Source organism: Chiloscyllium punctatum, chromosome 9 (genome assembly GCF_047496795.1).
Source record: "Chiloscyllium punctatum isolate Juve2018m chromosome 9, sChiPun1.3, whole genome shotgun sequence".
NCBI lineage: Eukaryota > Metazoa > Chordata > Chondrichthyes > Orectolobiformes > Hemiscylliidae > Chiloscyllium > Chiloscyllium punctatum.
Genome location: NC_092747.1, coordinates 67,435,724 through 67,462,225, shown reverse-complemented (window position 1 = coordinate 67,462,225; position 26,502 = coordinate 67,435,724). Strand labels below are relative to the sequence as shown.

General features: G+C 39.8%; 1 protein-coding gene across 4 annotated transcripts in view; it reads left to right on the top strand.

The window, feature by feature from the left end:
- The window catches only part of LOC140481474 (synaptotagmin-like protein 2), a 123,116-nt gene that overhangs the window by 75,147 nt on the left and 21,467 nt on the right, over positions 1 to 26,502 (top strand). For 3 of the 4 annotated variants that reach the window (XM_072577718.1, XM_072577717.1, XM_072577715.1), the window contains 6 exons: positions 2,829 to 2,927; positions 3,180 to 3,233; positions 3,660 to 3,748; positions 6,439 to 6,552; positions 23,217 to 23,386; positions 25,997 to 26,099. In XM_072577718.1, the coding sequence (XP_072433819.1) occupies positions 2,829 to 2,927; positions 3,180 to 3,233; positions 3,660 to 3,748; positions 6,439 to 6,552; positions 23,217 to 23,386; positions 25,997 to 26,099 (629 nt within the window). The remainder of the gene's footprint in view (positions 1 to 2,828; positions 2,928 to 3,179; positions 3,234 to 3,659; positions 3,749 to 6,438; positions 6,553 to 23,216; positions 23,387 to 25,996; positions 26,100 to 26,502) is intronic. The other variant, XM_072577716.1, reaches the window with a different exon arrangement.

The window sequence follows — 26,502 nt, the reverse complement described above, 5'->3', positions numbered from 1 at the left end:
TATTAATTTTCTAAACAATTCAGTGCAATCCTATGCCAGCCTGGTTTCAAATCAGAAATAATGACACTTTCCCGTTGATTTGCCATGATGTCACAGAAGTTCAACTATTTCCTCCTGTTAAGTAAATGTGGAATGATTTCTTGTAATACAAATAACAAGTGATTTGGTGATGGTGATTCTGAAATTTAACAACATTTTTAATGAATTTTCTTTGGCCAGGTATTAGTATATGGGACTCAGTACAATTCCCTCTAGGTGAGAAGGTTTAAAGGTCAAGCATATTCTAGGGCTTGACTGGGATGATACTTCAGTGCAAAACTTAGATGGTACTACACATTTTTGCTATGTTGCCTTAAAATAAGACAAACTGCTGACTTAGCTACTTTTTAGTGTTTTAAGCAGACTTTGAAAAATCCCATTGCAGTGTCACAAAAAGAACAAGTTAGTGTCAGTTTTCTAACTTGAATGAACAAATAAGCTATAGGAAGATTAGCATATACTTGGAAATTGGCAGTAGGAAGGCAAATAAAATTCCGTGTAGAGGTCTACAAAATGCCTCACATGAAGACCAAACATCCAGGAATGTACTGTTAATTTAATGGAAATAAAATGATGCACTTGAAATGATCTGGGATTATAATCAGTAATTAACAAATTTCAGCCATTGAAATAGTGCTTGGTGGCAGAATACAAAACACACATTCTGATATGCACATCCACCGTAGCGTACCTGCTTGCCCAAACATGTTGGGCTGGACCTCAAACCTGTTGGACATCTGTAGAGGTAGATGTTTCTATCCTCTAGGTCCCCTTATCTGCTTCAATCACAGTCATACACTTCTGTTCCTGACTAAATCAGAAGATGTTTCCCTGAATGGAGTGACTGGCACCGGTGAAAGAGGTTTATGATATATTGGCTTCCACTTTAATTTCACATTTCAAGTGAAATTAATAATTGGGACAATCTGTAAAATTCCATCTTTACTTCTTGGATTGCTGTTAATGAGAATACTTCAATGAGATTGGCTGCTTATTCAGCTTGATGACCTCACTGCTGCTAGAGATCCTTTTGACTTGATGCCAAGTTCAACTGGCATTGGAAAAAGAGAAATCCACATCATAATAAATCATTAGATCGTTTTGTGAGCAGGTTTCTTCACTGGTTGATCCAATTGGACTGGAAGGAAGAGGGAGGGAAGGGGGTCAGGTAGGTTCTGTTGATTTTTAATGGCAGGATATATTTAGTTATTTTTCAACACATTTTCTGCTTCACAGCCAAACAAATTGACTGAATTGTATTCCAATATACATAAATCAGTAAACTTAGTGCTACGTAGAAAATACAGTAGTACATTCCTCCCACTGTACAAATCTGGGTCATGGACCATTTTTTTTTGTCTATGAACAGTAATCTGCTAGTAGGTTTGTTGAGAAGACATCATGGTGATTTGCCCTTCAAAGTTTTAAAATATTTCCTTTTGTATCTCACTCTTTTTTCCTCTTCAGTTGATAAAATGCCTGATTTCACCATATGTTGATTTATGAACTCTGTCTTCCACACAATAAACCACATTGTGATCTAAATGCCAATAATTATTTTTAAATTTAAAAAAAGAAATAAGTACATTAAGAGATTTTATCCCACTAGGTGAAGAAACATGAACATGAATTTGAACTTTTTCTCCCAAGTTGGGTGCACAGAGTGAAGAGATCCTAGTGTCTGCTAACCCAACTGATTCACAACTCCCCTGAATGGCCAGATTTTTATGCTAAATGATTGTGAGAGTTTCACTACTGGATTTGTAGCTTAGGCATCGTATTCATTCTTCTGTTTTTGTGAAATTTGGACTACTAGAAGTGACACAGTTTAATACGTGGACTGATGAATCCTAAAATAATGGCATATATTGAAATTGTCTTGCATTCACCTGCTTCTAAGAATCTTTGTCCAATCTTCCAGAAAGATCCCCTCCATTATGTACATCTAAATAAAGAAAATTCATTGGTACATAATGTTAATACACTGCACTTTTCTTTAACTTCAAGAATTAGTATACAAGCATAACTATGTAACATATGACACAAGCATATATGCTGTCTCATATGTACCAGTGTAAACTTTCGAAAATTTCCATGTCCTGAAACTTTGCTAATGAGTAAGCTAGTGCTTTTGCAAAGTAGCCATAATAACATTCAGTTCATCTATTCTGCATCAGCTGGTGTCTAAAGTCACTGTGCTGAATGAGCTGAAGCTAAATTAAGGTATTTTGGAATACCAAAGTGAGGGGTGCCACTTAAATTTGCTGCTTTCTTTTAGAATTTTCCATCTTGGCTGTTCGATTATGGTATAGTGCTGACCAGCAGCTGTGCAACTGAGGGCAGAGTAATTGTTGGACCACCATCCTACAGCTGTGATTGATATTCTTTGAAGAGATGACCAGCCAGTTGGTCCAATGAAAGCAGATAATTTGGAAGAAAATGGAAATATTTGTGCTATATTTTAAAGGCAATGTAAAATGACTCTAAGCTCTGTGCACACAATTCAGTTTCCTTAGAAATTGTTATTCCAGTAGTTACTGTCTTAGGTGATACTGGAGTAAAGTCTGTGGAAGATTTAAAAGCACTGGTTGTAGTGCTGGAACTGACAAGTAGTGTATCTAAGCTAGCAATATCATGTGATCTATAGTGGGAAAATACTTTTTACCACTTGAGTACAAAAAAGTCCTACATGGAGATAAATCAGATTCTGATCATGCTAATCAATATGTGGAGAAGTTATTCCTTAAATGTAGCATTTTAAGTTGTCATTGTGTTTTCCTTTCTAACAGGTGAGGAAGAAGAGGGGTCATCTTTGGCTTCGAAAAGAAACTCGCGCACAAGTGAAACTTACAAAAGTCTGCAAGATATCCATGTTATCTCCTCAAGAAGTGAGTGCATTAATTTATCAACTGTTCTATCCTTCTGTTTAAAACTTTAAAACTTTAATTCTATTAATCCATCACTTTAACCATATCAGAAGCATAAATAGTATCATTCATCAATTATAGTAATTTGTTTTGTCTTAAAGCTGAAAAATGTATATAATAAATAAATTTTTACTCTGTATCTGGCTTGCCATATGTTACATCTTCACTTTGGTTGTATTGTTAAAATGTAGTATTCTTCTGTTTGTCAAACAGTGCCTAATACCTTAGATTCTACAAACCAAGAAATGCTGCTCAGTGCTGACAATGGTAACTACATTGTTTTTTTGTTTTTGTAATAACACGTTGACACATTAAGCTTCAGTATTAACAAGATGTCCATTAGTGACTCCAGTGCCTTATCATGCTCCCACTTCTGATCTCTCGCTGGCTCTCTTTGTCTTGATCTCGAAATACTTTGTTTTGGTTTCTGTTTTGAATACTGTGTCTATTGAGGAAGTCAGCTGGAGAAACTGAGGTGATGTGGTGATATGCAGGGTTTGGAGTAGGTAATGAGAAGGTAATCCCAGCATGATTGCTGATACTTATTTTGGCTGGATTTTGGGAATGTATTCTATGTATACTTTAGTGTTGTAAGCTGTAGAACTTCTTGTCTGTAAAAGTATTTCATATGCTGCTTCATTCAAATGATTTTCTTGAATACATTTGGATTACGATCTGTTTATAATTGCTTAGTTTCCAGTATTCCAACAACCCCAGAAAACACATCTTTACAGTCAAAAAGGATGAAACGGCTGAGTAAGTCAGTACCTGCATTTCCAGAGGTAAGGAAGATGTAGTTGGTAACTTTGCTCTTTCATTCAATAATTTGGCTTTCATTAATCTGAATTAGGTGACCTTTGTCTCACATTCGGTAACAGCGATTGATGTGGTTCTGCAGGTTAAACAGTGACTTGTAAACAGACCAGTGCCTAAAGATTAAACATTCCTATGACCGATGGGAGGAGTTAGTTTTCAATGTGTGTGTACTATCACCACCATTGCAGCAGTGATTACTGGGGACTTTAAGCATCATACTATGGAGATAAGAGACTTCATTAATATTTTTAAATTGAATTCTCTATTCAGTTTGGAGTCTGATTTTTAAAATTCACCACTATCACTTTTACGTTAATTCACAGGATATGGGGAAAATTGGGCGATAGATTAAAAATCTATAAAGGAATCCAGGGTTATGGGGAGAAGGCAGAAAAGTTAAATTGAGGATTATTAGATGATCTCATTGAATGGAGGAGCAGACTTAATGGGCTGAATGGTATAATTTTGCTTGTGTATCTTATGGTCTTTCTTGCCAATGTAATCTATTACCCATTCTTAATTTCCCTTGGGGAGGTCGCAGTGGTGTGCTACCTTCTTGAACCACGTGAGTCCAGGTGCTATAACTACATCCACAGTACTTTTTGACAGTATTAAGGGTAATATAGTTCATGTCATGATGGTGTGTAGCTTGGATGGGAACTTACAGGTGGTAGTGTTCCTGTGTGTCTGCTACCACTGATTTTCTAGATGGTAGAGCTTGCAGGTTTGGAAGGTACTATTGAACAATGAAAGAGTTGAGAGCTGCTGACTTCATAAGGTGTGTCCCTCTTTCAGTCAACTTTGTATACCAAGAAGAACAGATGCCTTTGGCCTCCAACCTGCTGATACATCCTTTTGTTTTCCTCTTGCACCTACTCCCCAAACACTTGTGATCTGTGATTGTGAAGCGTACATATTTTTACATTTAATATATCAAAGACTCCACCTAGACATGCAGGATGAACTAGGTTGCTATTGGTTGTCCTGGTCTGTGTCAGTTCATGCTTAGTAACAAATAACTTCTCAACACAGTTAAGTTTCATCACATCTGTCCAATTTGTTTTTGCTTAATATATTCTCTCATATTTTAGAAGCTGCAGTTTGAAGTTTGTGAACAGGTAGTGGGTTTAAAATGTATTCTAAAATGGCTACCCTGCCAGAAGTGTCACATTGAAGTTTAATTTTAACTTCAAACATTGAGAACATGACTTAAAAGCATTTGTGCTTTCATTGCTACATGTAAACAAGCTTTAATCTTTAGCTAAGGCACATTAGATGGTTAGTTGTTTTACTAATTACTTCGAGAACATGAGATTTAAATTATTTCAATTAAGCAAGGTCACAAAGCAAAAATGGACCATGACCTCCTAAAATTGTGCCCATCCCACAGAATGAATAAATATTACCATTCAATTTCTTTTTCAGAAATCCAAATAAAATAAATATGAAAGGTGGATTTGGGCAGAAATAAGCAGGACTAGAATTTTTGAACAAGTATGCTGTCCTGTTGCCAGGACTGAAAGTGGAACTTGACCCTGTGTAGTTCGATGGCAGAAACTGTGCAACCTTTTACAAGCAGCACCCATTCAAAAGGAAGAAGAGTAGGTTGCACCTATGCACCAAGGACTGGTGACTGAGGAGTTGTACCCTTGATCAATGTTGACGTAGTCACAGAAGTAGCCATTGCTGCTAGTGATTCATTTGTGGACCATTATGCACACCCATGAAGGAGACTTCACCACACTGTCTCTCCCCAAGAATTACCTTACATGGTGACATCCATACATGAAACTGGTAAAATATTGAGAATAGGAAGTGACTCTTTATTAATAGCTCACTGGGTTAAATTGCCATGATGTGGAGGAGCCAGTGTTGGACTGGGGTGGACAAAGTTAAAAATCACACAGCACCAGATTATAGTCCAAAATGTTTATTTGGAAGCACTAGCTTTTGGAGCACTGGTATTTCATAATTGTGAAAGAGCAGCACTCCGAAAGCTAGTGCTTCCAAAAAAACCTGTTGGACTATAACCTGATTTTGTGTGATTTCTAACTTTGTTAAATTGGCCACATGAGATTATATCCTGGTGGAATGAAGATGGCAGAGTTTCTTTCTGTGGACTTTTCCCTTCTAAACCATTTCGAGAGAGCTGGTACAATCTATTTGTAGGGTTTAGAAGAGAAATGATGCTTTAGTGTAATTGACACAAGAGCTGTTACCATAATTTATTGAACTCCGTCGACACATGCACATTATTGTTATTAATCAGTGATTCAGCAGTGTTTTATTTAATCAAGGTTTATATAAAAATTAGTGGGTTGAAACTGGAGTTCTGGATGATTGAATGTCAAGCAGTCTCCTATTTAGAATGAAGTGTAGTTTGTCAGAATGGTTTTAAAAATGTTAAGTATTTGGCCCTTTTTTTAAAACAAATACAACTATTCTAATTAGACTGAATTGTACTAGTTATTTATAATTAATGTATTATTTGTAATTTGCTTTGCCAGACTCAGAATAAGCAATAAGATAAATGGAACTTTAACTTCAATTTTCAGTAATTCAGAGCCCTTGAGTTTACGCACTCTTACTTACAGCTTAAGTTATGTTGATGATGGAAAGCAATTGACAACACATGATTTATTATGGAATTATATAGAATGATGATGCAGACTCTATGTCGGAGGGCAGCTTCCAGATGGACAAGCATGGGACAATCGCCAGCTCTCTAACAAACATTAGCGGCTCTTCTGGCATGGCATCAAGATCCTCTGTATGTAAAAGTTTTGTAATAATGCTTTTACTAATCTTGCAACCTGATCTTTATATGTTCTTTCCCACACCCCTACTAATCCTGCATCCCTGATGAAATTAATAGCTCTACCATGTTGTTAGCTGCACTAACTGTATTTGACATGAAAGCTTGGATGAAATTTAATGGAGTTGATTGGAGTGGACATGATGATGAGGGAAACTGGAAAAGCAGCTGAAAGGACAGATGTCTGATTCCGGACATCGGGGATAACTGCCTGTTAAAAGGATTTGGGCAGCAAGGGCCTGATAATGGGAATCCAACACCACCAACCTCTCGACAGAAGTGACATGAGGCTTCACCAGGTCTGTAACTCTAAATCTTGGCACTTGATTGAAGAGTTCTGATGGAGCCATTGAGCAGAAGACATATGGTTCCCCACTGGGAAAGGCAAGCTGTGATAGTTCCTCAATAATCACCAAGAACATCACAGAAGTAGCCTATTTGGCTCAGGTGGTCTCAGGTGCTTATGTTCTCCATAAGCTTTCTCCTCCATTTTATCTAATCTATATCTATTTCTTTCCATCATCATCTTAACAATGCAGCTTTACTCTTTGCCTCAACTCCTTTTTTTTTTGAAGAAGTTCTACATATTTGCCACTCTTTATGTTCTTCTGAATTCCTTTATTGGATTTATTGGTGACTATCTTATACTTAAGGATCCTTGTTTTGGTGTCCAAGTGGAAACATATATTCTTGTGTCTACCCAATTAAAAACCTTTTAACTTTTATTGCTTTGCTTTCTCTTTCCTAGAGGAAAGAGCTTCAGTCCATTCAGTCACACCCAGAGACCTGATCTTCTCCATCCTGGTTAAGAGGAGAAGTGAAGAGGAAAATAAAACTGGCAAAGATAGAATATGAAAATAGAATGACAGTTGACAAAAATCTTCTGTTTATGTAAATGGTAAGCAGGGAGGAGGCAGAGTTGGAGATTATTAGGGACAAAAGAATGATATTCGTATAGCTGCAGGGCAAAGATTTTTTAAATCCGTGTTTTGTGAACGAGTGGATGCTGACAAAATATCAGTTGAAGTGGCAGAGGAAATGGAGGCAATGCAATTGGACAGGCAGGATATGGCGTGATATGATAGTTGATTGTCATCTATCCATGTTGTCTCCTGTAACATATGAATGTGGGTGAGTCGTATAGAACTAAAGAATTAAAAAGACCGTTTATTTGTACACTACAATCACAAGCACTTGCAGTCTGGGCTCAAGTGAAGCAATTTGGATGCACTGTAGCTTGGTTTCATCAATTTGTCATGCTGCAAGAGGACTCTGTAAGATGCAGTGTGCAACATTTATACCATTTGACACATACTGTGATATGGTAATGATATCATGGGCATATCCCTTAACAATATATTGCACTGTTACTACAATGACAACACAATAGGATGTACTGGAATAGCTAGCCATGTTTAATGACATGCTACCTGGTCCAAATGGCTTGCATCCCAGATTGCTCAGAGAGCTTAGAGTGGAAATAGGAGAAAAGCTATTCATGATATTTCAATCTTTCCTAGATATTAGAGAGGTACCAGAGTAATGGAAAGTGGCAAATGTGACATTCTTATTCAGTCCTTGTAACGAGAACCTGATCAGTTTAAGATCAGTGGACAAGCTTTTAGAAACATTTATGGGCAGCACGATGGCTCATTGGTTAGCACTGCTACCTCACAGCACTCGGGGACCCAGGTTTGATTCCAGCCATGGGTGACTGTGCAAAGTCCACACAGACATTCTTCCCATGTTTGCATGGGTTTTCTCCTACAGTCCAATGATGTGCAGGTTAGGTGAATTGGCCATGCTAAATTGTCCATAGTGTTCAGGGATATGTAGGTTAAGTGCATTAGTCAGAGGAAATGAAGAGTAATAGGGTAGGGGAATGGGTCTGGGTGGGATCCTCTTTGGAGGGTCAGTGTGGACTTTTTGGGCCGAATGGCTTGTTTCCACACTAGGGATTCTATGATAACATTAATCAGGGTAAAACTTAACAGGCATTTGGAGATGTTTCAGTTTAAAAGAACAGGCATGAATTTTTAAAAGGTAGATTATGCCAAACTAATTTAATAAAATTTTTTTGATCACGTAATGGGAAGAGGTGATAACAATGAATGGATGTCACATAGTATCAATAGGAGGGGTTTAGAGGGATGTGGGCCAAATGCAGGCAAATGGGGCTGGCAAATTGGTTTAGGATATCTGGTCAGCGGGGATAAGTTGGACCAAAGGGACTGTTTCCGTGTTTTATAAATCTATGACTCTATCAAAGGCTAGCTACTAAAATAGGTCATGGAAAATCAATGTCAGTTTTGATTTAAAAAGTTGATTTAAGGACAGAAAACAGTGAAATGTTCTTTATTCTCTGATGCAATGTGGGCATTCCTGTCATAGTCAGCATTGAGAAGAACAAGGAGTGTTTTGATTGAATGGGACTGAAGGCATTGTGGCTCAATTTGCAGATGACACAAAGCTAGGTAGGAAAGTATAACAAAGAAAACATATTATGAAGAAACGATAACCAGGATGTAGATCACTAGAGAAAACTTGTGCGATTAAATGAAAATCTGGCAGATGGAGTAAATTGTGGGAAAATATTAAGTTATTCGCTTTGGCAAGAAGAATTTAAAACAAAGTATTATTGAAATGGATAATTGCAGAATTCTGTGGTGCAGAGGGATCTAGGTGTTGTCATGCATGCAGAATAAATTAGAATACAAGTTCAGTAAGTTATTAAAAAGGTAAATGTGGTGCTATCATTTATTAAGAGAAGAATTGAACATACAGGTAAGGATGCTGTGTCATTTATAGAACATAGAACATAGAAGAATACAGCGCAGTACAGGCCCTTCGGCCCTCGATGTTGCGCCGATCAAAGCCCACCTAACCTACACTAACCCACTATCCTCCATATACCTATCCAATGCCCGCTTAAACACCCATAAAGAGGGAGAGTCCACCACTGCTACTGGCAGGGCATTCCATGAACTTACGACTCGCTGAGTGAAGAACCTACCCCTAACATCAGTCCTATATCTACCCCCCCTTAATTTAAAGCTATGCCCCCTTGTAATAGCTGACTCCATACGTGGAAAAAGGTTCTCACTGTCAACCCTATCTAACCCCCTAATCATCTTGTACACCTCTATCAAGTCACCCCTAAACCTTCTTTTCTCCAATGAAAACAACCCCAAGTGCCTCAGCCTTTCCTCATAGGATCTTCCTACCATACCAGGCAACATCCTGGTAAACTTCCTCTGCACCCGTTCCAGTGCCTCCACATCCTTCCTATAGTATGGCGACCAAAACTGCACACAATATTCCAGATGCGGCCGCATCAGAGTCTTATACAACTGCAGCATGACCTCAGGACTCCGGAACTCAATTCCTCTACCAATAAAAGCCAGTACGCCATATGCCTTCTTCACTGCACTATTTACCTGGGTGGCAACTTTCAGAGATCTGTGTACATGGACACCAAGATCCCTCTGCTCTTCCACACTACCAAGTATCCGACCATTAGCCCAGTACCCCATCTTTTTGTTACTCTTACCAAAGTGAATCACCTCACACTTAGCTACATTGAACTCCATTTGCCACCTTTCTGCCCAGCTCTGCAGCTTCTCTATATCCCGCTGTAACCTGCCACATCCTTCCTCACTGTCTACAACTCCTCCGACTTTCGTATCATCCGCAAACTTGCTCACCCAACCTTCTAACCCTTCCTCCAGGTCATTTATAAAAATGACAAACAGCAATGGTCCCAAAACAGATCCTTGCGGAACACTGCTAGTGACGGCACTCCAAGATGAACCTTTGCCATCAACTACTACCCTCTGTCTTCTTCCAGCCAGCCAATTCCTAATCCAAACCTCCAACTCACCCTCAATGCCATATCTCTGTATTTTCTGCAGTAGCCTACCATGGGGGGCCTTATCAAACGCCTTACTAAAATCCATATATACCACATCTACCGCTTTCCCCTCATCTACCTCCTTAGTCACCTTCTCAAAGAATTCAATAAGGTTTGTGAGGCACGACCTGCCCTTCACAAAACCATGCTGACTATCCTTGATCACATTATTCTTATCCAGATGTGCATAAATCCTATCCCTTACAATTCTCTCTAAGACTTTGCCCACAACAGAAGTGAGACTCACTGGCCTATAGTTACTAGGATTATCCCTACTCCCCTTCTTGAACAAGGGAACCACGTTTGCTAGCCTCCAGTCCTCTGGCACTACTCCTGTCGACAAAGAGGACACAAAAATCAAGGCCAATGGCTCTGCAATCTCCTCCCTTGCTTCCCAGAGAATCCTAGGATAAATGCCATCAGGCCCAGGGGACTTATCTATTTTCACCCTTGCCAGAATTTCCAACACCTCTTCTCTACATATCTCAAAGCCATCCATTCTACTTATTCGTGCCTCAGTATTCATGTCGACAACAATGTCCTGTTCCTGAGTAAATACTGACGAAAAGTATTCATTCAGTGCCTCCCCAATCTCTTCAGCCTCCACACGCAACTTCCCATTACTATCCTTGATTGGACCTATTCCTACCCTAGTCATTCTTTTATTCCTAACATACCTATAGAAAGCCTTAGGGTTTTCCCTAATCCTACCAACTAAGGACCTTTCATGTCCCCTCCTTGCTGCTCTTAGCTCTCTCTTCAGGTCCTTCCGGGCTACCTTATAACTCTCAATTGCCCCTATTGAACCTTCACGCCTCATCTTTACAAAGGCCGCCCTCTTCCATTTAACAAGGGATTCCAATTCCTTATTAAACCACGGCTCCCTCACACGACCCTTTCCTCCCTGCCTGATAGGTACGTACTTATCAAGGACACTCAATAGTTGCTCCTTGAACAAGTTCCACATATCAATTACGCTCTTGCCTTGGAATCTACTTTTCCAATCCACACATCCTAAGTCATGCCTCACCGCATCATAATTTCCCTGCCCCCAGCTATAACTCTTGCCCTGTAGTACACACTTATCCCTCTCCATCACTAGAGTAAAAATCACCGAATTGTGGTCACTGTCCCCAAAGTGCTCACCTACCTCTAGTTCTAATACCTGGCCTGGTTCGTTACCCAGAACCAAATCCAGTATGGCCTCACCTCTTGTTGGCTTATCTACATATTGTGTCAGGAAACTCTCCTGCACACATTGGACAAACACTGACCCATCTAACGAACTTGAGCTATAGCTTTCCCAATCAATATCAGGAAAGTTAAAGTCCCCCATAACAACCACCCTATTACTGTCACTCTTCTCCTGAATCATCTTCGCAATCCTTTCTTCAACGATTCTAGGACTATTAGGAGGCCTGTAAAAGATTCCTAACAGGGTGACCTCACCTCTCCTATTCCTAACCTCAACCCAAACTACCTCAGATGGCAAATCTTCGTCCATCTTCCTTTCCACCGCTGTAATACTATCTTTGACAAGCAAAACCACACCCCCCCCCTCTTTTACCCCCACCTCTGACCCTACTAAAACATTTAAACCCTGGAACCTGCAACAGCCAATCCTGTCCCTGATCTAGCCATGTCTCCGTAATAGCCACAACATCGAAGTCCCAGGTACCAACCCATGCTGCAAGTTCACCTACCTTATTTCGAATACTTCTGGCATTAAAGTATATACACTTCAAGCCACTCTTCTGTTTACAGGCACCCTCCTTTAAGATTGATGCCATATTCCTAACCTCCCTACACTCCAGGTCCTGCACCCTAAAGCTACAGTCTGGGTTCCCATGCCCCTGCAGAGTTAGTTTAAACCCCCCCCAAGAGCACTCGCAAACCTCCCCCCAAGGATACTGGTGCCCCTCAGGTTCAGGTGCAGACCATCCTGTTTATAGAGGTCCCACCTTCCCCAGAAAGAACCCCAGTTATCCAAGTACCGAAATCCCTCCCTCCTGCACCATCCCTGTAGCCACGCATTTAACTGTTCTCTCTCCCTATTCCTCGACTCTCTATCACGTGGCACGGGTACCAAACCAGAGACAACAACTCTGTTCGTTCTAACTCTGAGCTTCCAACCTAGCTCCCTAAAAGCCTGTCTAACATCCTCAGCACTCCTCTTACCTATGTCATTGGTGCCAATATGGACCACGACTTCAGGCTGCTCCCCCTCCCCCTTAAGGACCCGGAAAACACGATCAGAGACATCACGTACCCTTGCACCTGGGAGGCAACATACCAAACGTGAGTCTCTCTCGTTCCCACAAAACCGCCTATCTGTGCCCCGAACTATCGAGTCCCCAATTATTATTGCTCTGCTCTTCTCCACCCTTCCCTTCTGAGTAGCGGGGACAGGCTCCGTGCCAGAGGCCTGAGCCCCGTCACTTACCCCTGGTAAGTCGTCCCCCCCACAAGTATCCAAAACGGTATACTTGTTCTTGAGGGGAACGGCCGCAGGGGGTCCCTGCACTGGCTGCTTCCTCCCAGTCCCCCTCACTGTCACCCATCTATCTGCCATCTTTGGAGTTACTACTTCCCTATAGCTCCGATCTATGACCCCCTCTGCCTCCCGAATGATCCGAAGTTCATCCAACTCCAGCTCCAGTTCCCTAACACGGTCTTGGAGGAGCTGGAGATGGGTGCACTTCCTGCAAGTGTAATCAGCAGGGATGTCCATGGCATCCCTCACCTCATACATGTTGCAGGAGGAACATTGCACTGCCTTCATTGCCATCCCTCTAAAGCTAACCTTTATTTTAAAACAAAACTGGGTCTAAAGAATACAACAAGCAAGATTCAGCACTTACCTACTTACCACAACAGATCTTATTATTAGGTTAGAGGAGGAGGGCGGGTGGGAGGCACTACCTCCGTAGTGCCTCGGGTTCTTCAGCTGCGCGCTTTTAAAGGGGAAACAAACCTACCCAGGTAAGCTTACGCTCTACCTGCTTCCGGGTCTCGGCTGCCTCTCTGGTCGTCGTCCCTTCTCCCTGCTGCTCCCGCTCTTTCTGTGAAGAGAGAGTGAAAAAAAACACCGCTGCCCGCTACCGGTAAGTACTTTTAAAACAAACAGTCTTACCTTAGCTGCTGCTCGCACTCACTTATAGAGGGCATTGGTGAAACGACGTCTGTCACAGTTTTGGCCTCCTTCCTTAAGGATGTAAATATATTGCAAACCGTTCCAGAGAAAGACGTTTCATAGAATTCTTACAGTATGGAAGCAGGACATTTGGCCCATCGAGTCGACACCGACTCTCAGACCACCCAGATCTATCCCTTACCCTTGTAACCCTGCATTCCTTGTGGCTAACCCACCTAGCCTGGATGCTATGGTCAATTTAGCATGGCCAATCAACCTAACCTGCACATCTTTGGACTATGGGAGGAAACTGGAGCTCTCGGAAGAAACCTACGCTGACACTGGGAGAATGTATAAACTGCACACACGAGGCTAGCATTAAACCGGGGTCTCTGGAGCTGTGAGGCAACAGTGCTAACCACTGAGCCACCAGGCCATCCTTAGACAGTTATTAGATTGGTACTTGAAATGTGCAGTTATTATGAGGAAAGATTGGATGTGCTAGATCAATTTTCAATAGAATTTGAAAGAGCGAGGGGTGCTTTAATTGAATATTTTTAAGATCTTGAATGATCTTGAGATGGTGGACATGCAATGGATGTTGTCTCTTGTGGGTAAGTGCAGAACTAGGGGGCACTGTTGTAAAATTAGGACAAAGGTGAGTAGAAATTGTTTTATCCAGGTGTTGTGCATGTTTCAACCTGCCTCAAAGTAGTGGAAGCGAGGTCATTGGAAAACTTTAAAGCTGAGGTGTGGAATAACTCCAGTGGTTGATATCCCTTCACCAAGTCACCCATTATTTCCACGTGGAGAGTTCTTCACACTGATCCAGCTGTGAGTGAACAGGACATTCCTGTTCCTTTTTTTTTCTTTTTTTCTTTTCTTTTTGCCTACTCTTTTTCTTATTTTTTTTAACCCCCCACACTGCCACCTAACTGCGGTAGTGCTTATTTTTTCCCCAGCACCCATGTTGTGTGTGTGCAGGTGTGAGACAGACACTCCTGTTCTTATGTGTCAGTCAGGACACTCTGATTTGACCAGATTGACAGCTCCAGTCAGGGAACTTGTATGCTGAGGTCCACCTGGCTGACCACGTTGCAAATACTACAAGGTGGAACATTTTTATTAATAGAGGAGTTAATTATTGGGGAGTAAATGGGAATGTGCAGTTCAGAATACAAACAAATCTGCCCTGATCTTATTGAATGGTGGAGCAAGCTTGAAGGGCTGAATGGTTTATTTCTGTTAATAATGTGTATGTGATGCCCGTTCCTAATTTCCATTTTAAATGAACGACTTCCTCTGCTTTTTCAGAGAGCAGTGAAAATTCAACTACATTGCTGTTGATCTAGAGTTGCATGTACAAAATGGGAAATTTTCTTCCTTAAAAGATATTAGGGATGCAGGTACACTATTCTAATGACAATCAACAAATGTTTCATAGTCCGTATTACCAATCACTAAGACTCCAGATTTATTTATTCAAGTTAAATTCCATCAGCTGACATGGAAGAATCTGAAGCAATATCCTCAGAGCCTGTAGTTTGGAGCTACTAGTCCAGTGACATTAGTACTGCAACTGTTACACAGACTGGAGGAGGGTAGGCATTGACCTTCTGCAAAGGCCATTGCCAAGGTCACTGGTACTTTTTTTGTAAATATTCTTATTGAGAAAAAAGATTTTACATTTTATACAAAATTACAAAATCACTACAAAATAGTATAACCTTATAATATAACAACAAAAACAGTAAACAAACTACTACTCCATTCCACAAACTATGTGGAGAGAGAGGGAAAAATACCTACAGAAGCTACAATTCAATAAATAACAAAAAAACCTAAATCATTATATTAAATTACATTCAATTAAGTTACTGCAATCAGCGCAATCACACCAAAGCTCCCCACCACCGGGAGCATCAGTAGGTAAACCTGTATTTGTTTGGGATTCTTCCTCCCAGGGGCCCACGACTGCCAGACATAGTCCTCATGACTACGCAAAGGCCCTGACCAATATAGCTGACAAGTCTGCATCTTTATAATTCAGAAAGGGCCACCATGTTGTATAAAACAGTTCCGTTTTCTGGTGCACCATACTCATAAGGATGTCCAGAGAGATGTGCTCCATAACTAATCTATGCCATCCAAGAGTCCTGGGGGATTCTTCGACACCCAGCTCATTAGAATGAAAGAACATGAAACAGCTTCTTCCCACGCGCGTCCAAACAAGGGAGATTTGCAAGCCCAAAAGAATGGACACCGGATCCACCTTAACCTCAGTTCCCAAGACCCCTTGCAAAACACTTGCTATGGCACCCCAATACCTACGAAGCTTGTGGCATGACCATAAGCAGTGAGTAAGAGTTCCAACATCAGTTTTACATTTGGGGCACATTGGGGGTGCTCCTGTCTTAAATTTCGCAAGCTGCTCCAGTGTCAAATGAGCCCCGTGGAGTACCTTCAATTGCATAGCCTGCATCCTGTTACAAATTGAAATTTTTCTTGCGTTCTCCCGAATATCTTTCCATGCCTCTGACGAGATTTCCACCCCCAATTTTTAAGTCCAGATTCTGCACAGCCACTCACCGTCCTTTGAAACATCGCTTCCTAACAAGTGGTAGAGGGTGCTGACTGAGAGAGCGACCATAGGCCGAAGCGCACTCCTCTCCATATCCGACTTATAGGAACTAATCATCAATATAGTCTTTTTCTGTATAAAGTCCCTAACCTGAATGTACCGAAAGAGGTCCCTCCTAGATAGCTCATATTTCTGACTCAGCTGCTGGAAAGTCATCATGACCTCCCCGTCAAATAAATCTCCCAAATAGGTGACTCTTCTAGACTCCCAGAGGTTAAAGCCAGAGTTCATCGACCCTGGCCAGAATCCTAACTTCCTATTATAGGAGTGAAAGGGCAAGTTTTTTTTGTAAGTTGCCCTCACCTTTGTCGCATCATACTCCATGCTTTAACCATGTTAAGGACAATTGGGTTTCTGCAATGGTCCATAACAGTCGTCCTCTTGTCCATAAACAACAAATTGATGAGGAGGCATCTATGTCCAACCAGATTGACCGTGGTTCCTGGCAAGCCCAGTCAGCCACACAGGATAGGAAGGAACTCCACTGATATTTCTTAAAATGTGGGAAATCCAAATCTCCATCCCCTGTGGAAGTTGCAATTTAGCCAGTTTAATAAGAGGCCGCCTATGATGCCAGATGAAAGATCCAAGCCAACTGTAAAGCCTCCATAGTGCTTGCCTAAGCAAGTCAAAGGGTGCATTCGCATGGGATGTAATAAACGAGGAAGAACATTCATTTTGACCAGAGCTATTCTACCTAACCAAGATATTGGAAGATCCTTCCAGCGCCAAAGGCCCTGCCTTATCATCTTGAGCAACTGCTTTTCTTGATTTCTTGATATAATTGATTTCTTGATATTTCTTGTTTTCTTGATTTAATTGATTGAAGGCCGGGGTAATAAAAAAAGCCTAAATACAAGAAACCTCACTGAAGGTCGCTGATGTTTTTAATCTACAAAATGACCTGAATATTACAACACGGAATAAAATTTCCTTATTTACTAATGATACCAATCTCAAAGGTTTCACTAACATTGAGGAAGATGTCAATCAACTGCAACATTACATAAACCAGTAGAATTGACAGGCAGTTGCTAAACCGAATTTAATATAGAAAATTTGAGGTGATATGTTTTGCAGAAGGAATAGCGGGAGACAGTATTGATCACATTATATTTCTGAAGATTATTTGGGGCAATGGATCCTGGAGACTTGTGCTTGAATCTTGAAAAATGTCAGGACTTGGGATGGAGTTAGGAGAAAGGTTAACCATAATATATCAATCTTTTCTAGATATTTCAGAGGTGTTGTAGGAATAGAAGCTGCCAATTGTGAGACTCTTCAGGAAGGGATGCAAAAATATTTTTAGTAACTAGAAGCTGGTCAATTTAATGGTGGGACAAGGGTTTATAAAGAATAATCAGGGTAAAAAAAAAATAACAAGCACTTTTTGAGCTTATAGAAAAAAGTAATTTACAAAATATATGGGATTGTGGGCCTTCAAAGTAAAGCAGAAGTTATGCTACAACTTTATGAAGAATGGATTGGGCCATTCATAGATGATTATGCCCAGTTCAAGTCATCGTCTTTTAGGAAAAAAATGAGAGTCCTTGAGTGGATGTGTAAGAGATTTACCAAAAAAAAGGTTCCAGGCCAGGAGTTTTAACTACAAGTTTGATTTGGAAAAGCTTTAGTTGTTTTCAGAGTTATACCACATTAACCAGGCCCTTCGGTCCACCATGTCTAAGTCGACCAACAAACACCAAACTACACTAATCCCATTTACCTGTACTTGGTCCATAGCCTGTTATGCCATAGCATTTTAAGTACGCATCCGAAGGGCCTGGTTAATGTGGTATAACTCTGAAAACAACTAAAGCTTTTCCAAATCAAACTTGTAGTTAAAACTCCTGGCCTGGAACCTTTTTTTTGGTAAATCTCTTACACATCCACTCAAGGACTCTCATTTTTTTCCTAAAAGACGATGACTTGAACTGGGCATAATCATCTATGAATGGCCCAATCCATTCTTCATAAAGTTGTAGCATAACTTCTGCTTTACTTTGAAGGCCCACAATCCCATATATTTTGTAAATTACTTTTTTCTATAAGCTCAAAAAGTGCTTGTTATTTTTTTTTTACCCTGATTATTCTTTATAAACCCTTGTCCCACCATTAAATTGACCAGCTTCTAGTTACTAAAAATATTTTTGCATCCCTTCCTGAAGAGTCTTCAGTACATCTATAACTCTATGGGTAATTTTCTTTTTTAAAAATTCCTCCAATCTCCTTGAAACTACTTGCTCCTCACCTTAAACCAATGCCCTTAAACCTATGCCTGTCATGAGGAAGAGATTTTCATGATCTATTCTGTCTATTGCTCTCATAATTTTGTAAACCTCAATCAGATTCCCCCGCAGCCGCCTTTGCTCCAAGGAAAATAAACCCAGCCTATCCAGTCTTTACTGCTAACTGAGAGTTTTCATTTAGGCAACATCATGGTGAATCTCTTCTGCAGCCTCTCCATGCTACCCTGACCACCTTGTATTGTGGCAACCCAAATTCCATCCAATGTTTTATGAAGTTGTAACAAGACTTCCTTGCTCTGATATTCTGTGTCCTGGCTAAAGAAGGCAAGCATCCTGTGTGTCATTTTAACCACACTGTCTACCTGTGTAAACACCTTTAGAGATCAGTGGACTCTTAGCCAAGATCCTTCTTTTTCCTCCAATTAAACCTGTGCTTTCAATTAAACCTGTTGGACTATAACCTGGTGTTGTATGATTTTTAACTTTGTACACCCCAGCCTAACACCGGCATCTCCAAATCATTCTTTTTCCTCGGTATTCTCGAAGAACCCATTGTACATTGTGCATATCCTTCCATTATTAGACCTCCCGAGATGCATTAACTTGCATTTATCGGGATTAAATTCCAATTGCCATTGCTCTGCCCAATTTGCCAGCTGATCAATATCAGACTGTAGCCTGAGACCATCCTCCTCACTATCAATCACATCCCTAACTCTAACCCTTGGAGTAAAGGAGATCTGATGGAGGCACAGAAGATTATGGTAGTCTTGCAATTTAAAAAAAAGAAAAGTTACTATTAGCTAATGTCAGAAGGATGAGGGATAAGAGATTTAAGGTTTGATTAAGTGATGCAGAGTGGATGCAAAATAATCTTTTTTGCAATGTGTGGTAATGACCTGGACTTCGCCGCCGAGAAGAGTGATAAACTCAGACAGTTAATGATTTAACAAGCATATCAGGTGGTATTTGAGAGAAATAAACTTGCTACAAGGTTAGAACACGTGAATGGGACTGACTGGATTTTTCTGCAGAGAGAGCTGCTAAAGATTTGATGGGCCAAATTATTTCTTTCTGTATTACAACAACTGTGACTCACCTTTTACTTTGGTTTTGCTCAGTGTATGACTTCTTACTTTTAACCGAATCTGTGGCTTTTTCTTCTTTGTTTCATTATTGGCTAATGTGGTTCTTATTTTAACAGAATGTAATTCTTCTGAAATCATGATCCCTGTTTTTAATTTTTCTCTCAAATATTTTATCTCTTAGATTGTCCGGGGTGCTTTTTCATTTGAAGGACATTCCCTAGTTTCATTTCCCTCACTCCAGATCAGCGTTCTTCCAGTCACTATTTTGTTTTAAAATGGCAGAGAGATAGTCAAGTTCATTATGATATAATCACTATTTTCCAGCTGTTTCCAATGATTTTAAACCAAAGAACTTTGGATGCGGAAAATCTGAATCAAAATAAGAAATTGATGGAGTATTCAGCAGGTCTAGCAGCATTTATGAGAGAAAGCAGAGCTAATGTTTTAGGTCCAGTGACTCTTTGAAACCTTAATTCTGCTTTCTCGTCATAGTTTCTGCCAGACCTGCTGGAATTCTCCAGCAATTTGTTTTGATTTCTGTAATTCTCTTTTTTTCAGGTTTATTTCCTATTTGTCGACTTTTTTAAAACTATGGCATTCCCCTTTCCAGTATTGGATTCCTGTTCCCAAATGGAATCCCTGCTTCCCACCTCAATCTTTCTATTCTATTTCTGGATTGTCTCTCCTATTACACCAATTATCATGTGATTCAAGTTGTTAACGCTGAGACTACAACCCAGGAGGGCCTGTTTTATTTAAACTTTCTAAGCAGGACTCACATTCAAGATCATCACTTATTTTGTTGGGGCATATGAGGAGGACTAGTTCCAGTGGGGCTTACCTGTTGAGATGTTATTATGCAGAGGTGTAATAGGAGCAGGTGGAACCTGAACCTAGGACTCTTAATCCAGAGGTAAGGTTGCTACTCATCTGTTGGTTGTTAGATACATTAGGTGGACATTTATTTCTCACTCAAGGGCCTTAAGTGAGGACACCCCATGAATCAGGTTTATGCAGGGCATCAAGTAACATAAATCCTTTTCTATTCTGACATTGGCCCCAATAGGGAATGTGACAACATGATGTCTTCCACCCTTTTCAAATACTTCTCCAGTTATTCTTGATACACTTTATCATTGCACAATTTTTGCAGAAGGGCTTTGGCAGAAATCTGTCTGCTTTCTTGTTGGACTTTGCCACTGGGTTTATGAAGAGTACCATGTGGTACAAGAGATCTGGTTGCCAGGCCAAAAATATAGTATGTTTAGTACATCAAACTTGTCACATTTAATTCTTTCATACCAGTAATTGTGTCTAAAGTTTAACAATAACTTACACCTATTAATCTCCCACCCTCCATTCTTCATGTATCAGAAATGATGAGGGATGAGCAAATGACTTTGTGTCAAGGCATTTTTCAGCTGGTCATTGGATCATGCAGAGCTAGTTCTCTGATTCCCTTTTGTCTTCTCCCTGGCATTGACCAGCAATATTAATTTCCACCAATAGTGTGGATCCATGGAAGATTAAATCGGAGTTTTTATGCTGTTCTTCTTGTGCTTATACTGCCAAGAGGTTTTTCCGTAAACGTTGCAACCATTTGCATGAAATTACTGTATTATATATAGAAGCTCACTTGGCATTTTTTTTTACTAACCATGCAGGATAACTGCTGCTAACACTTTGACAAAATAATTGCAGAGAAGAAGAAGAAAAAAAGACCAAGTGCATTTAAATCAAATTCAGAGTTATAGGATTAAATTAAGAATCAAATGAATGGCAATAATAAAACATAACCTAAGCATGTTTCTTCTTCAAGTTGCTTCATAGAGGAAGGTTTGAGAAAATTGCATTCATTTGTTAATATATTTAAATAATAAAATCTATGTAATTCATTGCTGAAAGCCCATTCCATGTCATTCTTTCTTGGAGCTGCACAGCATAGTGTTTGAAAATTGAAGTCTGACTAGAGGGAGGAAAGGGAGAAATTTAGACTGTCCCTGGATATCAGTTTCAAATTTTAACTCTTGACATAGCAGGGAAGTTTTATTGATGTCATAGAGTCAAAGATCTGCTGCTCAGAAAAAATTGTCCTTCGCCCTACTGTTTTCATGCCGATCAAAATAACCACTTAAATATTCCAATCCCTTTTTCCAGCACTTAGCTGACAAACTGACAATCTTGAACAAAAACAGTAAAAATAAATGGACATTCATATTAGCTTTTTGTATTTTTGTATGCCTTTACACTGCAAGTGCGCATCAATATACTGATTAAATGTAAGGAGGGGTATCTGGTTCTACTACCCTTATGGGCAAAAGAGTTCCAGATTCCAGTCACTCTCTGGGTGAAAAGATATTTCCTCACCTCTCCTCAACCTTCTACCCTTTTACCTTAAATATATGCTCCCTGGTATTGATCCCTCTGTCAAGGAGAAAAGTCTTCCCTAACTATGCCCCTCAAACTTTTATACATATGGTGGCACTGTTGTAGTCTCTAAAAATACCAGGAGAGTCATATTGCTCAATTAATGACACATGCATATAAAATTCTGTAGTCCTATATTATATTTCTTCATTTAGCACAATTTATATAGCTTGACTGAAGTTTTTAAAAATTGCAAGAGTCTATTAGTAATTCATTTACTCCACTCCTTCTGTCCTAAATCTAATTACAGTTTAGTTAAATTAAGTCACTGGATCTGAAGATCAATAAGGTGTTTGCTTTTGGGTAAAGAGGTTGACTAATAAAAATGTGGAAGAATGAAATGTTGCTTAAATTCCTACAGTTCTCTGCATTAATTTGTTTCCTGTCAGAGTGCAATTTTCTTCCCTTGAATACAAAAAGCTAATATGAATGTCCATTTATTTTTATGTTTTTGTTCAAGATTGTCAGTTTGTATTCAAGATATTTTGCATGTATTTTACAGTTTGCCAATCTATTGTGCTTTTCTTAGTGGTGATAGTAATAATGATTCAGAAACCTTGCTTTGACATTTTCGTTTCTTTATTCTTTTTTTCATAATTATTCTACTTCTCACTTATTTTCACGAACCCAATAACATAAATCAGGTCCGAAGGCCATCATTCAGCATTTCTAAGTTGTGCAGGAAATGGCTAAATCTGAAAAATGAGAGAAAACTTTTAGTTAAATCTGCAAAACTGTAGCAGTGCCAATAATGGATTAGATTACTTACTGTGTGGAAACAGGCCCTTCGGGCCAACAAGCCCACACCGACCCGCCGAAGCGCAACCCACCCATACCCCTACATTTACCCCTTACCTAACACTATGGGCAATTTAGCATGGCCAATTCACCTGACCTGCACATCCTTGGACTGTGGGAGGAAACCGGAGCACCCGGAGGAAACCCACGCAGACACGGGGAGAATGTGCAAACTCCACACAGTCAGTCGCCTGAGGCGGGAAATGAACCCGGGTCTCCGGCTCTGTGAGGCAGCAGTGCTAACCACTGTGCTACCGTGCCACCCACAATGATGAATGATCTAATAAAATCTTTAGTTTATTTGCACACCCTAAAAAACTAATTTTGTTTTAATATTGCTTATTTAATTTTTAAACTATTTGAATGCTAACAGGTTAGTGGAAGTACAATGAGCATCTACAGCAGTGACATTGGAAATATTGATGTCAGAGGGAAGATACAGTTTTCATTGGATTACGTAGACAAGTTGAAAGAGTTCCATATTTTTGTCGTACGCTGCTCAGACCTAGCTGCTGCTGAAGAGAAGAAAAATCGATCTGATCCGTTAGTAATGCTTTCTTTTATTGATTATTCATTCCACATAGAATTCTCATGTATCTACAAGAATAAGTACTGTTTCAGATATAATGCTCACATTATGATGATCTGTACAGACACCAAACTTATGTTTGACCTAAGATCTGTACTGAGGTTTAACTGACTTTTGTAGGTCTTCATTCAGGGAGGAAAATGTTTCGTGGATTGCAAGAAATCAGGATGTGAAGGATCACTGGAGATGATTCTTTCAAATGCACTATTCCCAACTTTGCTACATAACTGATGACCAGACAGCATGACAATCTGGTGTCCACTAGTTTGCTTGCATTCTTTGGTGTAGATTAGAATATTTCCCTTACTATAACAGTGATTAATTTTTCCATGCTTTTTTTGATTGGACTAATGCATTACTCTGGAATTAATGTGGTTTTCCTTGTGGAATTTCTATTCAACTTGATTGGAGATGTTATGATATATCTTTTGAAGTAGGTGGCCCACCTGGTGGTAAAAGCGGGGGGAGGAGTGGCAGAAAGGACGTTTGAGGACGCATCTACTCAGATAGTATGGGCTGACGTTACAAACAGGAAAGGAGTAGTTACCCTATTGGGAGTTTTCTATAGGCCTCCAAAACATTCCAGAGATGTCGAGGAAAGGATTGTAAAGATGATTCTGGATAGGAGCGAAAGTAACAGGGAAGTTGTTATGGGGTCTTTAACTTTCCAGATATTGACTGGAAGTGCTGTAGTTTGAGTACTTTTAGATGGTCCAGTGTATGCAGGAGAGTTTCCTGACACAGTATCTAAGTAGGCCAACAAGAGGTGAGACCACATTGGATTTTATACAAGGTAATGAACCGGTAGGTAGGTGAGCACTTTGGTGATAGTGACCACAATTCGGTTACGTTTACTTTAGCGATGGAAAGGAATAGATGTATAATGCAGGGCAAGAGTTATAGCTGGGGGCAAGGCAATTATGATGTGATTAGGCAAGGTTTTGGATTATAGGATTGGGAAGGAAACTTTGGGTGATGGGCACAATTGAAATGTGGAGCTTGTTCAAGGAATAGCTACTGTGTGTCATTGATAAGTATGTACCTGTCAGGCAGGGAGGAAGTGGTAAAGTGCGGGGACCGTGGTTTCCTTCAGAAATGGATTCTCTTGTCAAGAGGAAGAAGGAGGCTTGTATAATGTTAAAATGGAAGGCTCAGTTAGGGTGCTTGAGAGCTCCAAGTTAGCCAGGAAAGACCTAAAGAGATAGCTAAGAATAGCCAGGAGGGGACATGAGAAGTCTTTAACGGATAGGATCAAGGAAAACCCTAAAGTTTTCTATAGGTATGTCAGGAATAGAAGAATGACGAAGATAAGGTTAGGGCCAGTCAAGGACAGTAGTGGGAAATTGTGCATGGGGGCAGAGGAGATAGGAGAGGTGCTAAATGAATATTTTTCATCAGTATTCACACAGGAGAAAGACAATGTTATCGAGGAGAAAACCGAGATACAGGCTATTAGAATGACCTACCTGCAATTGTAATAGACCTGCCAATGTTTAGGGCATTTAAATGGTCATTGGGTAAACATATGGATAATAATAGAATAGTGTAGGTTAGATGGGCTTCAGATTGGTTTCACAGGTTGGTGCAACATCGAGAGCCGAGAGGCCTGTACTGCGCTGTAAAGTTCAATGTTCTATCGCACAAAGCTCATCCAAAAGTGAAGTTCAAACACCCGTTGTGTCCATGGTGGGGCTCAGACCCACTTTTAAGAAAATGTCTGATGCCCTACTGACCAAGGTAGCCAGATATCCTGTAGCATTGAAGAAATTTTAATCAACACGTTCAGATATTGCATGACCAAACTTTGGAGCAGGTGGAACATGAACCCAGGCTCCTAGCTCAGAAGTAGGGATGCTACCACTGCACCACAAGAACCCCTACTGTGACATTGGAAATTTAGTGAGATATTAGTGAACTAGTTGGGTTTTTCCCAATAATGGACAATAATTTCAGTTTTCGACACTTAATTTTCTTATTGTTGAATTTAAATTGCACCATTTGCCACAATGGGTTCCCAAATATTACCTGGGTCTCTGGATTAATAATTGAATAATAATTCCATTAGGCCATCACCTCCCCTTCCTCAGAGACGTTATTATATTCCTATAGGGAAGAGGGGACTTTAATCCAGTGCTCCTGGCTCAGAGGCAGGACACTGCCACTGCATCACAAAATCCCCTCTATGGCATTGGATCCTCACCATTTGATTGGAAACAGATGTACATTTATGTTATTGAATATGTGATAGAGTGTTGAATGGGAAGGGGAATATACATTTAAGTAGATTAAACTTACTTTTAAGATGATATTTTAGTTCACATTTAATATATAGAATACACTTTCAAGAACCGGAGGCCCAAATTCTGGAGTCTTTAAATATTTAGATCATGAAATGAAAGGAACTTTGGCATATATTTGGATATGTCAATTATGATAGTCTAAATGGTTTCTATTTTATTATAATTGTGAGTGAAATGGCAAGATTCAACTGTAGGTTCCAGTAATGAAATGATCACAGAGTCTATCGGTTCAATTTTATCTTGTTATATGTCTTTCATTTTTAGATATGTGAAAAGTTACCTGCTTCCAGATAAAATTAAAACTGGTAAAAGGAAAACAACAGTCAAAAAGAGAACCTTGAATCCGGTCTACAATGAAATACTGAGGGTAAGAGTTCATAGTTTTCTTTCTCACGCTTGTTGAGCGGGGGTGTTAATAACTTGATGAAACATTTTGTTTTTAAATAAATAAATAATGAACCTAAATTAAATTTTCAAATACAAATTTACTTTTAGCCAGCTTACTGGAGGATGGCCCTCGAGTGATAACAACTTAGAGAGCTTAAAGGATTAAGTCTTGCTGTAACTATATAGGGCTTTGGTGAGATCACATCTGGTGAATTGTGTTAAGTTTTTGTTCCCTCACCCAAAGAAGAATTACTTCCCATCAAGGGATACGAGAAAGTTCATTTGTTAGACCATTTTCTGAATTGAAAGGAGGAGAGATTAAATATAAGGTGATTCTGCTCACTGGAGATGAAAGAATTAGAGGTAATATTATTGAAACATAA